General features: G+C 35.9%; 1 protein-coding gene across 2 annotated transcripts in view; it reads left to right on the top strand.

Annotated features, from left to right (window-relative positions):
• The window catches only part of LOC145678837 (synaptic vesicle glycoprotein 2C-like), an 81153-nt gene that overhangs the window by 43823 nt on the left and 19372 nt on the right, over positions 1 to 17958 (top strand). For both annotated transcript variants that reach the window (XM_081749391.1, XM_081749390.1), the window contains exons 3-6: positions 8251 to 8292; positions 11914 to 12075; positions 13314 to 13476; positions 16610 to 16731. In XM_081749391.1, coding sequence (XP_081605517.1) covers positions 8251 to 8292; positions 11914 to 12075; positions 13314 to 13476; positions 16610 to 16731 — 489 coding nt within the window. The remainder of the gene's footprint in view (positions 1 to 8250; positions 8293 to 11913; positions 12076 to 13313; positions 13477 to 16609; positions 16732 to 17958) is intronic.

The raw sequence follows: 17958 nt of genomic DNA, 5'->3' as shown, positions 1-17958 counted from the left end.
GAACTTCCCTTGTGAGGTACAGCCAGCAGTGCTTTTTTGATAGAACTTTCAAGAGCTGCACGAAACAATTTGCGCAGCTGTACACAGTTCATTCTGACATAGGGAGTTCAAGTGAGAATACATAAATCGTACCAATTTTGTACGCACCCTCCCTGACAAAACTGAAAGTACACTCATGTCCAAAATTATTGTCGCATATCTATAACTATCTTCTTGTAAGAATATAATTTGATAATTTTGCAGAGTACTTTTAAAACTTATATTATGTGTATAATCAGGAAATTTATATTTGTGATAAATTTCATAGGAAAAGAATTATAAATACGAAAATCACAATGAGTAAAACAAAATGTAACTAAATGGACAAGAAAATTTTATTTTCGTTTTATTGTTCTTATTTACTGCTCTTTTGACATGAAATTTACCACATACATGTCTTTGCTGATTATACACATACTAACATTATAAGAAATACCAGGCGAATTCGTTATCAAATTATATTACTAGAACAACATATTTATAATCGTGTGACAATAATTTTGGACATGAGTGTACATACAGAGACCTGTTTACCTTTGTTAGGTGTTGGTCTGAACAACACGATCCTAAGGATCTAGTTTCTTTCATGCTTCTTGGCGTCCGGTAATGTTACGCCTAGCAACTTTCTCTCAGGCTCGTGGCAGTCAGCACGCCATCGTGGCAGTCAGCACCTTGATATTGGCAATTAGCGCCAGTCGTGGCAATCAGCACCAATAATTGGCTGTGGCAGTCAGCACCCCACCGCTTTTGGCTAGCTGGGGACTCTGCCCCCAGACCTCCGAGTCTGCCCCGCCTCCTGCTTCACATTTCTTATCTATCGGTCTTTGTATCAACAGTGAATTTCGTGAACTTGCACTTCAAATTTCCTGAATCTGCCCATCCGGGGGCTTCGCCCCCACTCGCTGTCTTTAGTCAGCCCACGGCCTCGCACCTCTTGAACCCACAATTCAAATAAATATATATATATATATATATATATATATATATATATATATATATATATATATATATATATATATATTGTCTTTTCCTATTTCAACTATCTAAAAGATAAGATTTTGTATCCCAAGAAAACGTCCATTTAAATAGCATGGGAATTTCTTCATCCCCTTTTAGACCCCTAAAAAATGACAAATATTCACTTTTGGCAATTTTCCTATCCGTTAGTCCTGAAAGGCTACAATCATGCCAAATTTCATCATTCTAATCCTGCCGGAAGTGCCTAAACATTTTGGGGTGTAGAAGACATCCCATATAAATAATATGGGAAAGAAATTTCAGTTCCTTATAAAACCACTCTTTGGTTGGAAATTTTTATTTCTGATGATCCACTTAGGTAACGCTAAGGAAAACGTACAAGCATACCAAATTTCAAGTTTTTATTCCAATTCTAAGTACCTGAAACATGAGATTATAGGCCCCAAAAAAGGCCCATCTAAATAACATGGGGAAGTTCTTCACCCCTCTTTAGGCTCCCTAAAAATTACAAATATTCGCTTTTGGCAACTATCCTGTCAGTTAGTTCCGGAAAGCTACAATCGTGCCAAATTTAAGCTAGCAGACTACTAAATATTTTTCAAAAGCTAACACTTTTTCTTTTGCCCGTTTTTCGTAAGTGAAAAGAGATAATGAGATGTAATTTACCACATTAAGAGATAATGCTATTCTACGCCCGAAAATACAAATCGGAAGAATTTTCAATGTTGCCATCCATAGAAATTACGGTGTGACCAGAATTCGAATTACCCAAAAATCTAGGTTAGGGCTGCAACTAGAAAAATGACCTCAACGGTAATTGATGACTTATAATGCTGGCTATGTTTCTTGTTATTTACTTTTTAAATAATATTTGTATTTAGTTTGTAATAACTTACACAAGTTATTACAGAATAAATAACTTATTACAGAACAAATACAAATATTATTTAAAAAGTAGATAAGAAACAGACAGGTTGATAAGTCATCAATTACCGTTGACTTTTTTTTTTCTAGTTGCTGTCTTAACCTAGATTTTTGGGTAATTCAAATTCTGGTCACACCGTAATTTCTATGGATGGCAACACTGAAAACTCTTCCGATTTGTATATTCGGGCGTAGACTAGCATATCTATTATTGGGGTAAGTTACATTTCATTATCTCTTTTCACTTACAAAAAATGGGCAAAAGAAAAATTATTAGCTTTTGAAAAATATTTAGTAGTCTTCCCCCTTAATCATTGTAGCCCTACAGGAAGTGCTTAATAATTTGGGAGTGTAAAGTGTGTCCCATATAAATAACATGAGAAAGATTTTTCAGTTCCCTATAAAACCACTCTAAAATTGGATTTTTTATTTTTACTTATTTACTTAGGTAGTGCTAACGAAAACGTACAGGCATACCGAATTTCAAGTTTTTATTCTAATTCTAAGTACCTAAAACATGAGATTATAGGTCCAAAAAAATGCCCATTTAAATAACATAGGGAAATTCTTCATCCCCTCTTTAGACTCCCTAAAAATTAAAAATATTCACTTTTGGCAATTTTCCTGTGGGTTAGTTCCGGAAAGCAACAATCGTGCTAAATTTAATCATTGTAACCCTACAGGACGTGCTCAATTATTTGTCAGCTCATGTAGTTTTATATATAGAATAGGATTAGGATTAGATTACTTAAAGAAAGCGATATGAAACCTGGTGTCAGTAATCGAAGCCACTGTCTTCTGCTAATTAAACTTGAGAACTGAAAGTTTTGTAACATTCTTTATGAAAAAAGACAAAAAGTGGATAGAAACAGATATAAGACCTGTTCGACCATAATCGAACTAAAATACCTCATCTGTGTTTATCACGCTGTGAACATTAAACAGTTAAAAAAAAAAAAAGCCTAAACTAGGCTACTTTATACTTTCCATGTTTCACGACATAAGTATTTAAAGAATGTTGTGCAATTCCTGTTACTTGAACATTTTTTTACGTAGATAATGTAAAGTTCAATGAGTACGTCATATATTCTTACTTTTATTGATAACTACATACAAGATTTCAGCAAGTTTACAAGTCAGGAACACAGTCAATGTCATTATTAATTGTTATTATTGAAGAAAAAAATGTATGAGTCAATTATTATTGTCAACAGAGCAGATAACTTGATAACGAACATATATAAAAGTTTAGAACCGTATTGTAATGTATTTTAGCATTCTTTATGAAATTATAAACAACTAACCCGGAGGTGCTTGTTCTTTTCATGGGAACACGAGGAGAATAAGGTGTAATAAATCCGGTATAAAACCGGAGATTTGAATATTGTAGAAATTGCTAGTTTCCAATTTCAGAAGCGGAATTTTCAAGAAAAGCTGTTAAGAGTCCCTATCACTGCGAAATTAAAATACTGCTAATTTTACAGTAATTATGAGTTATCTTCAAATAGACAAAAGATAATCGAAAAGTGGATCAAGACCTCCCTCGACGATGTTATTTTGCATGAGGTACCGTTATCACGAGTCACCCTAGTAGCTTTTCGTTTGCAGTTATTTAGAAACGCGAAAATAAATGCCGATTTTCTAAATGGCTGGAAATCGAAAGCAGATAAATGAGTCATGATAATGGTATCTCATGCAAAATAATATTGTCCATGGAGGTCTTGTTCCACTTTTCGATTATCTTTTATCTATTTGAAGATATCACATAATTATTGTAAACTTAGCGGTATTTTAATTTTATTATTATTATTATTATTATTATTATTATTATTATTATTATTATTTATTCACTTTCTTTTGGCCCCAACGAGCTAATGCTCACATTAAGGGGCAGTACAATCCAATACGTACATACTTCGATAATAATATAACATGACAATATATGTTTGTCATAGACTAAAAAGAGACAAATAAAATAAAGAAAAAAATAAACAATAATGGAAATAAAGTATATTATATATATATAAAAGGAAATACATGGTAACTACTAAATACACGGAACAATAATAGAAATTCAAAATATTGCATAAGATGTTAACTTGAATAACAATATATGAAATACATGAACAGAAACTTTTATAGTTATGGATTATATATGTAATTTACATTAACAACAAATTTAGGGAAATATCATATAGCGTGACAGTTATTTACAATGAGCTATAAACTGCTCCCAATAATGCTGTGTCACCTGTTTCTTAAATATATATACTCACTACAACAATTTTTAAGTTTATCTGGAAGGTCGTTATACGTTTTGAGTAGCCTGTATTTGACACTCTTTGGGCCATAGTTAGTTGAGTTCATTCTTCTTATATGTAGTGCATTTCTACGTCTAGTATTGTATTCATAATATCGTTATTTTTTTGAAGCCTGAGATTAATATGTGTCTGGGAATTTATAATTTTGTAGATTAAAATACTTGTTTGAACTTTTGTAATTAAATTTAGTGGTAATATTCCTGAGACCATGTACAAACTATTGCTGGAATATCTGGGAGGTAATCCATACATTGACTTTATTGCTTTCTTTTGGAGAATTGCTAATCTCTTTATATCTGATTGCCTACCATTCTGCCAGATTACCGATAAGTAAGATAGGTGGGATTGAATGAGTGAATAGTATACTGCTCTAACACTTGAATTTGGTACGATATTACGTAAACGACTGAGAACTCCCACAACTGGTGATATCTTCTGTGTTAACATTAATATATGTTTGTCCCATTTCATATTTTCATCCAGTACCAGACCTAAGTATTTTACAGTACGTGCTCTGAGTATAGTCAATTCATCTACCTGTAGTTTGTCAGGGATCCGTGTTTTAAATGAAGGCTTATGAAACACTAGAAACACTGTTTTGGAGGGATTAAGCACCAATTTGTTTTCGCAAAGCCACCTACTTAAAATGTTTAAATCATATTTTATATTACACAATAGTTCTTGGACAGAGTTTTCAACATAAAGTATTGTTTTGTCATCTGCAAATAAGGCAAGTTTACCTTTGAGGTTTAACTCCTTTATGTCATTTATATAAATCAAAAATAATAGTGGACCTAAAACTGACCCTTGTGGCACACCATGAAGAACTGGTAATGCAATGCTCTCTTGACCATTAACATACACATATTGTGTTCTATTGTTCAGGTAACTTTTAAACCATTTCAGAGTCACTCCTCTTATTCCAGTTGTTTCCAATTTTTTAAGCAAGATTGCATGGTCAACTGTATCGAAGGCCTTTTTTAAGTCAATAAATAACCCTGCTGCTAGTTTATTGTTGTCTAAAGCCTCTTCTACTTCAATTACTAAATCAACAGTTACATTTAATGTACTGCACTTTTTCCTGAATCCATATTGGTGTTCGTAAAAGAAGTTAAATGACTCCAGATACCTAACTACCTTATTGTATACACACTTTTCTATTATTTTTGACATACAGTTTAGAATGGAAATAGGTCTGTAGTTACCTGGTTGTAATTTATCACCCCCTTTAAAAACTGGTACAACTTTTGCTACTTTACACAAAGCCGGAAATGAACCAAGCTCAAAAGAAAGATTAATGAAATCAGCTAAACAGTACTTTAATGTATTTTTACATTTTTTAAAAATTTCGTTGGTAAGATTATCTTTTACCGTATTTCTTTTCATCTTTAGTGAGTTAATAACAGCTAAAACTTCATCAGCAGTCACAGGCTCGAAGTAAAACGAATTAACTCTGCTTTGATTACCGTACTCTTGGTCATGTACTTTAGAGATTTGAGATACCAAGTCTATTCCTACATTTGTGAAATATTTATTAAGTGCGTTAGGTACTTCTTGGTCAACTATTTCTATTTCACCAACACGTAATTTAGCCACTTCTGATTTTTTATGCTGGGTTGTGTTTGTTAAAATCTCATTAACTACTAACCAAAATTTTCGAGGGTCATTTATATTATTCATAATTTGTTCGTGATAAAACGCATTTTTTAGATTTCGTTTCTCTTTCGTAACTAAATTTCTCACGTTCTTGTACTCTTCACGTATGAAATTATTTCCAGGATATTTTTTTTTTGTAAGAACAAAATATTTCTCTCTTCTACGTATTAGTGATAATAAATGTTCAGCCATCCAACTATTTTTGTAATACTTACGAGTTTTAACTATATTTTTGCGATTAATTGTAGCTTTTTGAATTCCAACATTTATATACGAAATTAATTGATTATAGCATTCATCGATGTTATTCCCATCAAAAGTCAACTCCTTTCTTAAAAAATAATCATTTGCTTTCTTAAAATCAATTTTAGCACAACTGTTTTGAACCTCTAGCTTAGTCGCTGAAGACTGGACCTGAGTTAAGTTAGTGTTCATAATTAAGATATTATGATCGCTAAGATCTATTGCTATATTATTAATTTGCACCTCATGTTCCAGTTTGTTAATAATGACATGGTCAAGTAAAGATTCACTTTTATCAGTAACCCTTGTTGGGTATTTTACATTAGCCTGACATAAACCATTTGAATTAATAAACAAATTATAATATATAGTTTCGTTCTCTTTTGGTTTTAATGTATCAACATTGAAATCACCTAATATGTACATTATACTGTTACTAAAACAATGAGTTATTTCTTCAAGGTCTCCTAAAAGGTTTTCAATATTACTTCTGATTACTTCTGTGTGGATTATAAACGCCTACCAATGTAATTAATTTGGAACCTACACAGAGTTGAATAGCAAGAATATTATGAATGTTATTAATTGATTTTACAATAGTGATGAGGCCTCTTAACACTGAAGTGGCCATTTTTAATGAAGAAATTGTGTACCAAATTCACACTTCCAACTTAAGCATTTCCTCAGATTTGTCTGTTTCTGAATAAAGGGGACACGGTGGCCCAGTGGTAGAGTGCTTAATTTTGGTACGTGGAGAGTCCGGTTCGATCTCCGGCCAATTGAGTTTATGGTGGACAACGCCGTGTCGGTGGGTTTTCTTGGGCTATTTTCATTTGTCCGCCCATTTGAGAGTATCAGTGGCGTATTTACGATTTTGTTTCGGGAGGGGCTTTGCTAACTTTCGGGGGTGGCTTTGCCTGAAATTGTGAAAATTCTGCAAGATATTTCATATACTTTACTATAGTAAGAGTTCGGGGGGTGGCTTAAGACCCCACTAAATACGCCACTGGAGAGTATATTCAAAACAAATCGGACATTCCCCTACAATGAACGGGGACCAAATTTTAATGTTAATGGTCAGATTATGTATTTTGCCCCTCTGATAAAAATGGAACAATTTAAAAAGCTTTGTTTACAATTAACACACTGCCTTGTAATTCCAATTTTATATTTTAAACAAGAAATAAACAAATTCTTTATCATTGAGTAGCCCCAGGTGGCGTAATCACTAACACTCTCGCCTTTGGTGCGAGCGATCCGGGGTTCGATTCCTGGTAGGAATACTCGGTCGAAAAAGTGTAACAGCTTTTTCAGGCTAGTCATCCTGAGTGAGATTTTCCTGGGGTTTTCTTATTTACACTAGGCAAATGTCGGGATAGTACCTGATATAATGGCTACAGCCCGCTTGATTAAAAATACTTATAACAGTTTAATTATTTCAAACGAACAGAAAAGTTACTTAGTAAAAAAATAGCTGTTGTGAAAGGTGATAGCTCCAAGCTTTTCCCTTACAGACGCCACATAAAGGTCTCTAACCAGCACCAGAGTAAATGGAAGTTGTAGGAGTAATGATAATCCATTCTTCACTCGAGAATGGAATGGTCGGTGATGAATGCTGAAACAGACGATTAGCCAATCAAGATGTCCCGTAACAATTCTCAGACACCCCGCAAATGGCTACTACGTCTTTACTAGTATAACTTCCATTTACTCTGATCAGCACTGAACCACGCTGTCATCTACTGAAGTAATGCTTAATTATCTGTTGTCGCCTACGTATATACGCCGTCTAAAGTTTCAAAGAAGTTATGTAATTTTGTACTAAAATGATAAGGTAAAGCAAAAATGTGTAAAAAAAAAAATATTGTAATATCTTCTGACAGATGCAATTAGTATCGAAATGTCTGAATTTCAAGATTTAACTCAAACAGAAAAATAAAGTAATAAAACTGTTGTGATAGTGAAGACTATTTATTGGGTTACTGAAATTCTATTAAGGGTTGAGCATATGGGAGTAGTGACTTTTATTTATGTTCTTGTAAAAATATTCTTGTAAAACCTAAAACTCATATTTTTATCTTTTTTTCAGAAGGGATCGGTGCTGATTTTGAAACTGCTATCAGCTCCACAGGTATGCTTAATTTTAACAATTCTCTACACTGTAACTTGTTTACATGGTTGTGTAAACTTTTGGTTTCTTATGTCCTACTTAGAGAGGTACAGTGGGTAAGTGGTAAAGCGCTTACCTCTTGCGCGTGGGGTCTTTGATTCGATCCCCGGTCAAGTAAGTTTGTAGTGGACAACATGGTGGTCGTGGGTTTTCTACGAGTACTCCCGTTTCCTCCTACATTCTCATCCACCATTGATTTCATCATCATTCACTTACAATAATCATCAGTGTCGCTTAGCCTAAAGGGCTACACGTGTTCGCTCTTATACACTTTGAAAGAAATTGTAGTATTGACAGTTTTCTAACTTTATAACGAAGTGTACCATCATGGACAACCCAGATGTAAAGTCCGCAGCAAAAAACCTGCAACATGAGCATGTAAGTTTATTGTGAAACTACGGCTAACAGCGCAAGGAATCAACATAACGTCTAAGTGGCATGAATCAGGCCAGGAGAAACCTCGGAGCCCTCCCCTGAACACTTATTTTGGAGCAAATGACTTCGTCGTTTCACAATAAACTTACATGTTCATGTTGCAGGGTTTTTTGCTGCGGACTGTACAATGGCTGTTCGACAAACTGCTCAAGAAGTAACTCTTCTTTTCTACGTTATACGGTGTGAAAAGGGATTTCACACTTAAATTTATCAAGTAAATATCAAGCTTTAGTTCAGAGTTACTGGTTAAATTTAGCGCCATTGATTCTAGCATAAACCAACAAGACATAACAAGCTCTATCGAATCTATAACTAATGAATAAGAAACTCGTTCGTTGAATGATTAGTTTTAAATTTCAGTATCTTTTAATTTTTTCATGTTTTTAGTTTTAATGTTGCTTATACTTCAAACTCTAATAATGTAGCTTGTGTGGTCCCATATGTGGGGGCGCGGTGGCTCAGTGGTAGAGCGTTCATCTCCGGTGCTTGGGGTCCCTGGTTCGATCCCAGCTCCCGCCGTGTGGACTTTGTGGTGGACAAACACCGTGCTCGTGGGTTTTCTCGGGGTTCTTCCGTTTCCTCCCACTTTCTTCAGTCCACCATTTCACTCATCTTTCATCATCACCGTCTCCTTTAGCCCAACCGGCATAACCGTGGGACGTAAAACAAAGATTTCATTTGATTTTTTGTGTGGTCCCATGATATTTAAAACCGTTCAATGTAAGTCCTAATTTAGAAAAGATTGACAACGAGGACCATATAAAAAAGGAAATTTTTGAGTTTTACGTCCCACGGTTATGCCGGCTAGGCTAAAGGAGACTGTGACAATGAGGAATGAATGAAATGGTGGAATGGGGAAACGGGAGAACCCAGAAGAAACCCACGCACACGGTGTTTGTCCACCACAAAGTTCACTTGGCGGGAGCAGGGACTCCATGCACTACAGGTGAAGGCTCTACCAGAGTCACTGCGGCCCCCGAGAGCACTTCATATAGTTCTACCATTATGTTTCATAGTAAACATGAAATAGAACGAAATATTTAGTTTTACGTTTCATGTTTGGAGACCGATAATCAATGAAAATAAATCATTATGGAAATTGGAAAAGAGTAATCTAAGATAACACACAGGCAGGATATAGTCCACTACAGACGCATATAGCCTGGAATAGTTCGTACTAGAGATCTCTTTCACCCCGGTTCGATCCCAAGGCATGTGAATTGAAAGCGACCTACCACTGAATCACAATACATCCGTGTATTTCTAACGTGGAAATCATTTAGAACAAATTATAAATGGGAATGTTCATAGAAACTCACTTGTGAGTGTATGATTAGCATACACACCTATATGGTTCGGATATCAGGTTTAGCTGTAAGTTCACGTCTTATATAGCGTGCTGAATGGGATAGTAAATTTTAAAAATTAAAAAAAAAATCAATTACTGTTTCATATATATCCATACATAAAATTCCAAATATAGTGTCCTCTAAATTCTTTTCGAAATGCTTCTCACCCCCCCCCCTCCCGAAAAGCAATATCACTTTTAAACTTATCCTATGGTTCCAGTCTCCTATATCATCCGTTTTCAATCCCTGGGCGTGGTATTAGTTAAAACATATTTCTCTTGCAGTATAAACTATAGTTTTTATACAGTTTATTACTTAACCGGTTTGTATGTTATAACTAGTTATTTCGACTCCTTTTATTTATTTTTTTTACCTTATTTCATCATAATCTTCCATTGTTTGACACCCCTGCCTTGAAAGGTAAAATATATCTCCTATTTGGAATTAGGACTGAGTAAACCTTCACGCACCAGGAGGTGATATACGACAGTACATGCAAAAGTTTCCGGCCCTGACATTGAAATACGCGCCACTGATAATAAGCTGTTAATGGCATACGGTGCCATCTATGGAAGAAATAATGAATTAATTTCAATTGTTCAGCTGTGTCAGTTCGTTGGAGGCAGTCTTTTGAATCATTCGCTGTGTTTTGAGCTCGCTTCCTCCATAACAATGCTCCAGTCTACACAGCTGTTGTTGCCAAATCTATAGTGCTAAACCTGAGCTGTATTGTGGGTGATGAATCTCCGAATATTTGTAGCCCTTGTACTGTATGGGGCGGAAACGTGGACATTACGTAAAGGTGACGAAAATCGACTGGAAGCCTTCGAATGTGGGTGTGGAGAAGAATGGAAAGAATTAGTTGGGTAGAGCGGAAAACGAATGAGAGGGTGTTAGAAATCGTGGGTGAGAAAAGAACACTTTTAGATATTATTAGGAAGAGGAAGAGAAACTGGTTGGGACATTGCCTAAGAAGAGATTGTATCATGAGGGACGTCCTAGAGGATATGGTGGCGGGAAAGAGACGGAGGGGGCGAAGGAGACTACAATTAATGGATGATATTAAAACAGAAAGATCATACGCGAAGACGAAAAGGTTAGCGGAGGATCGTGGAGCATGGAAGCTTCTCAGCTGCGGCAAGTGACCTGCCAATAAAGGCAGAATATCTATGATGATGATGATGATGATGATGATAGCTGTGTGAACTGGAGCATTGTCATGCAGGGTACAAGTTCAACGAACAGCGAATAACTTAAATGACTGCTTCCAAGGAACTGACTCAGCTAAACAGTTGAAACTGACACATTATTTCTTCCATTGTATACTATGAACAGCTTATTATCTGTGGCATAATATTTCAATGTCAGACCAGAAACATTTGGAAACACGCTCGTATTCAGCAATTCAGCATTACCCTCTCATGGCCTTTACCCATCCGGTCTCAGGTACACATTTTACAGATTCTGACTAACCCTTGAACCACATTGGAACTATGGTAGATCGTGAAAATAAATTACTGCTTCCCGTACACTGGGCGCAGAACAAATAGCTGCCCAACTGCCAAGTGCGTGCCTTACAGTCCACGCCACCATGGCTCTGTCATTCTTGCCGTACTTAATTTAATTGATAATTCGCATCACAAGTTCTACAAATATTACTTCGTAAGGAAAGATACATTTTAAGAGGTTATTCTCAAATCTTTCAGTTTTACACTATATTACAAGTTTTAAAAGATTGACATTTCATGTTTTTTCTTGCTTTTTAAAAAAAAAAAAAAAAAACATAATTTCATTTCAGAATATGGAAAATTTCACTACTTGTTACTTCTGCTATGCGGGGCTGTGTACTTCAACAGTGCAATAGGAATCACTATTCTATCATTTGTATTGCCATCAGCACAATGCGACTTCCGGATGGCGTCAGAAGATAAAGGATGGCTAAATGCAGCACCTCTTTTAGGTGAGTTATATCGTCTTCCTCATCTATAAATGGAATGATCTTTGGCTCTCAGTGTGATTTTTCTCTAAATAATTCTTAGTCATAAGCGCCGGCGAAAATAAAATATTGGGGGGGGGGAGTACTCAAGGTTGTCCACGAGACGAGATGAGACGAGACGAGACGAGATGCGACGAGACGAGACAAGACAGTGTTTTTTTTTTTTTTAATACAGAGATGTATTTTCCAAGATTAGTCGGGGTATACTTTCGGGGTAGTCTTTCCTGCACCACTGTTCGTTTTTCCCTCCCCCGAACTAAAATAAAGTACTTTTACAGTACATGTTGCTTAACCCAACGTACACCAAGGTGGGTTAAAAAGTCACTTTTATTAGGATAAGAATTTTTATGGATGTTTCTTTAGTATCATGTTCTTAGTAACTTAAATTCTGTGTCGAAAAGAATATAAATTTTAATTTCGGGCATTCAATATTTCTTTTTTTTTTCTAGAAAATAACCCGAAATTTAAAAAAAAAATATGTATATAATGGTGAACATAAAATACCCTCCCTTGCTGTAACGTGTTACCATCATGTGCATGAGATTATATCCAGTTAAAGTTGAAGATTGACACTAGGCGTCGCTACGGGTACAGCTGACGCAAAGCATCGTACCCTAAACGGAAAAAACCTTCTGATTTCAGAGTAATGATATTAATAGTGGAATCGTACGTACAGCAAGGGTGTTACGCGTAACACCGCACACCAAGCAAGCCCGTATCCAGGGGGCGGGCCCCCCTAAATTTTTTCCGGCCCCCTAAAAGTTTTACAGTAGGCTTGCAAAGGAACTATAATATGGTGATGAACTATCATATGGTTGGATCGGGCCCCCCTAACTTCAGCCGCCCCCCCCCTAAGTTTTTGGGCTGGCTACGGGCCTGACACCAAGGAAGTGTTAAAAAGTGTCTGTCACATAAATCATTATTTTCTGTCCCAGAAAATGTAATATTCGTCTCCATTATGTACTAACTATAAAGCTGGAGGCACAAATTAGAGAAACATATTACATTTACTGATTCATGTGGTGGACATTTTTAAACGGTCCCTTGGTGTGCAGCGTTACGCGTAATCCCTTGGTGTACGTAGGGTTAAACAAATCCAAATTTCCTTTCGTTTTTAAATCTTTATTTTTCAATTCCTGCGAAAAGAAAAGAAATTAATGAATTTTCGTTGAACTTAATGTTATTACTTTTCCTCCATACAGGTATGGTTATGGGCTCGTATTTCTGGGGTTCCTTGGCTGACGTAAAAGGACGCAAGTGGCTTCTTTTCGGAGCTCTAATGTTGGATGCAGTTTGTGGCTTCGCATCAAGCATTTCCCAGTATTTTGGGTTATTCCTCATCTTCAGATTTTTCAATGGGTTTGCGTAAGTCATTGTTAACATATTTAATAAGAAACTTAACCATTTAGTAACTTTTAAGGAATGTGGTTTACCAAAGCTCAATTATGTACACTCATGTCCAAAATGATTGTCGCATATCTATAACTATCTTCTTGTAAGAATATAATTTGATAATGATGTTGCAGGGCACTTTTAATACTGATACTATGTTTATAATCGGGAAATGTATACTTGTGATAAATTTCATAAAAAAGAATCATAAATACGAAAATTAAAATGAGTAAGACAAAATATTGCTAAATGGAGAAGAAAGTTTTGTTTTCGTTTTATTGTTCTTATTTACTGCTCTTTTGACATGAAATTTACCACATACATGTCTTTGCCGATTATACGCATATTAACATTATAAGAAATTCCGGGCGAATTAGTTATCAAATTATATTCGTAGAACAACAGTTGTTGTAGATCTGCGACAATAATTTTGGACATGAGTGTACATTTATAGTTTATCCATGTATCCGTCCGGCCAAGTGACAATGAATCTCGAGAAATACTTGACAGATCACCATCAATTTTAGCTCCTATGTAGAGGTTTAAAGGCTAAGAACATAGTTTGTTTGAGAAGGTGATATTTAAACCGGAAGTGGTAGAAATAAACCATTTCCGGTTTTAGCGTTCATAATTATAGAGCAAGAACTGTTATAAATAGCGAGAAACTGTTTTCTACAATCGTTTAAGCGTCCTAAGAATAAATTTTGTCTCCATCTTTAGCTTTCTAGATAAAAATTACCGAGCAAAGTAGCTTAAGTGGTAGGGCATTAGCTTCGCATTCGAGAGGTCATGGGTTTGATTCCCGCTGCCGATCATCTTGACTACGGTTTTCCAGGTTATACTTGTCCTACTAGGCAAATGGCGGGATGGTACCTACTAAACAGGCCCTGGCCCAAACTTGCCTAAATTCTTTCCATTGTTTTGTTGTTAGGTATCCAGTATAAAATGGCTTCTAATCGGTACTGTATCTGGTGATTGTTAAATAAATACATTCGGGAATAATAGATATCCGCTACAACTGTTGGTTTTATATAGATCTACAGAGCCAAAGGGATAAGAGAGAGCGAGAAGCGGTTTTTGCTACCAATTTTAGCGTTCAAAGAATGACTACCAACTTATCTCTTAAGCCTCTATACAAACCGAAAGTGGCTGCAAAATCAGAAATCAACCATTTCCTATTTTAACGCTAATCGCTGTAGACTAAAAACTAATCGGGGAACGGATCTAGGACGAATTCTTGCGGGTGGTGGTGAAAGATTCTGTTTTCTGTCACCGGGCTTTTGCAGCACTGGTGGTTTTGCCGAAGAATGACCTCCCTCCAACTGGATCCCCCTATGATTGTAATAGATAGTGAGAACCTGTTCTCTTCAATCAACTGAGCGTTTTAAGAATAAATTCCATCCTCACTGTAATCTCTCAACTAAAACCGGAAGTGACATAAATCAACTACTTCCGATATCAACGTTGATCGCTGCAGAGTATGAACGGTAATTGATAGCGAGAATTGGTTTTCTGCAGTCAATTAAGCACCCAAAGAATAATCTTCAATCTGTCTCTACTAAAACCGGAAGTGGTAGAGATCTAGTATCACTTCTGATTTCAATATTAAGACAATGTCATGCCAAAGAAACAAAACACTTTACACGTGTTGTACACGTGACACGGCTACTTGTTTTATTTCTATTTGAATGACAGTGTTCATAGTGCTGGTGTGAATTGTAAATGCAATTACAAGTCAGCAGGTGTAACATTGATTCGTAGAAGCGACCATCAGAATCAGAGAGGACTTAATCGCAGCAAAGAAGTGTAAAAGCGTTGAGAGTGGGTAGATGAGAAAGTTGGGCCATAATAATGCAGGGATCCAAATAACCACTTGCCCGCTCGACCGGGGCGAGTGGTTCATCGGTGCGAGCGAGTATTTAATATCATACCGAAATAAATTATTTCGTAAATTATTTCTGTGGGATGTGGGCTAGAAGCTTTTTTCTTTGGCTAGTAAAATTTTGTTGCTTATTTGCATCCCTGTAATAATGGGTGCTTCAACCAAGAACAAGAATGCCTACAGGATTTGGAAAGAATAAGCATAATTTTCATCCATGTTTGCTGTGGATTTAGTTAACCATCTTAAATTCCCCGATATTATAGTACATTTAACTCGTTAAAAGCCTTCTTGATGATTTAATTACTTATTTTTAAAATTACGAATAAATATCATTGATGACAAAATAGGAGGGCCGTTTGGAAAGTAACCCTCTGATTGGTTAAGAAAGAAACACCAAAGTAAATAAGAATTTATTACCTACATCTGAAAACAACTTCTTTGTTCTATTTTTCAACATAGTTTCCAAAAATCATTCAAACACTTATGATATCTCTTCACTAGCTTAAATATCCCATCAACATAAAAATCTCCCGTCTGTGCGTAGAGCCAGCCTGTGACCGCATCTTTCAACTCCTCATCTATCGTGCACAGTACTTTCTGTAACCTAACCTCTGTGTCACTATGTCATATATATATCACAGTCCTGTAAATTTATGGAAATTCATCGGAAAGCTCCGAGATTGTGAAACATCGATTATCACGAATTTTTTCCATCAATTTTCTGAACGAGTTCATCAGTGACTACTAAATGAAAGAACCCATTCACGAACAACTCCTTCACTCATCATACTTGGTCCATACACGGCACAAAGTTTCCGATGAATTGCTGCTGCCGAACATTGTTAAGCCGTAAGAAAACGTATAACATGTCTCACTTGGCATGGTTTGCTATTACGTCACACATTTTGAGACGCTATAAAAGTGGAACTAGTGATCAGACAACCTTCACTCTACCACGACTGGATGCGGAATGATCTACCGCGCACGTTTGTGCAAAGATGATAGCGCTGCACCCAGTACTTCATGCACAGTGACTAATCGGACGTTAGTTTCCGAACGCATCTCGTACACTCGTACATACGTCAATAAATGTTTGAACATTATGTTAATCTAGCTTCGTCTGACAATCAATGCGTTTATTTCTAAAATCATGTCTTGAAAACTAGTGTTAGAGAAATATCCATAGAATTCCCATTAATAATTAGGTTTAATCTTATTTTTCAGTGTGTCAGGAGCCACAAGTATTGTATTTCCATATTTGGGAGAATTTCAACCTGCAAGGCTGAAAAGTACAGTCCTATGTTGGTTGCAGATGTTTTGGACTGCAGGAATTATAGCTTTACCAGGTATTTATAATTTATATAAAAACTATGCAAGATAAAGATCAAATCTTGAAATAACTGTAATGTTATTGGAGAATCAAAGTGTATGGAAGATTCTGATTTTGATATTACTGTAATGATCATACAAATGGGAAATAGGAAATGAACTAGATAACTGGGCCTAACGAAGGATGTGATTTCAACCAAACACTACAGATCTCTCTACATGCAGATAGAAAGGATATCTACGAAGGGCAGTAAAAAGTCCCCGGATGTAACTAATTATCACCACACTTTCAAAATAGACTTCTTGAGAACACACACACTTGTTTCACCGCAACTGCCATTGCTGGAAACCACGCTGAAAGTTCTGTTTTGGAATGTTCCGAACTACAGCCGTCGCCTTGGTTTGGATGGCTTCTACGGTGACAAAACTGTTACCTTTGAGGCCCTTTTTGATCCAGGGAAAAAGCCAGAAATCCGCTGTTGCTAAATCCGGGATGTTCGTTTCTGCGAGCACTTTTGCCATCGTTCTTCGGAACATACCAAAATAGGGCTTTAAGGTGGATCCCTAGGTGTTCTCTGTGCTATGCTAAACACTGCTTGAATAGTGCGGCATTGCCAGATAGTGTCGAGTATTTGCTGATTTTAGATAATAAAGGGAGTAATCATGGAATTCTGCTTAGATACTTACTGGAGAAATTATTTTTCGACCCTTACCGCAATTCCTCTTCTCGAACTGCAACCCTAGAATCCAGGAATTTTCTTATTCTGACTACTACAGTAAATGTACAAATTTGACATTCCCGCATTATGGGGCTCTGCGCAAATTTCGTCTCAAAATCTATTTCCTTAAATGTAAATTAATATTTAAATAAAATATGAAACATAACACGAAAAACGGTCAAACAATATATCTATTTCGTAATAAGGTCGTTATTTTAAAATACTTTACACATACAAATAAACATTTCGTATAACTGAGCACTTTTAATAAGATCTTACAGCAAGTGCCATCTTGTGTGCTCATTGTAAAACGAATTAAATATTTTCGAATGTTTATTTGTTACATTTTTCGATATTAGGAGAGACAACCAAATGGATCAGGGTCTTGTGATGTAGCTGAAACAATACTCTATCTTATAGTACAATATTAATATGATGTAACGTTTCATTGCGCAGTAGTTAAGGCAATGAGCTAAAATATCTACTGACTTCCGGGTGGTGATCCAGCTTACGCATTGTTTCCAG

The sequence above is a fragment of the Thermobia domestica genome, chromosome 2, assembly GCF_964235325.1.
Source record: "Thermobia domestica chromosome 2, izTheDome1.hap1.1, whole genome shotgun sequence".
Taxonomy (NCBI): Eukaryota; Metazoa; Arthropoda; class Insecta; order Zygentoma; family Lepismatidae; genus Thermobia; species Thermobia domestica.
The sequence above is the reverse complement of the archived record's forward strand: the minus strand, read 5'-3'. Positions and strand labels throughout refer to the sequence as shown.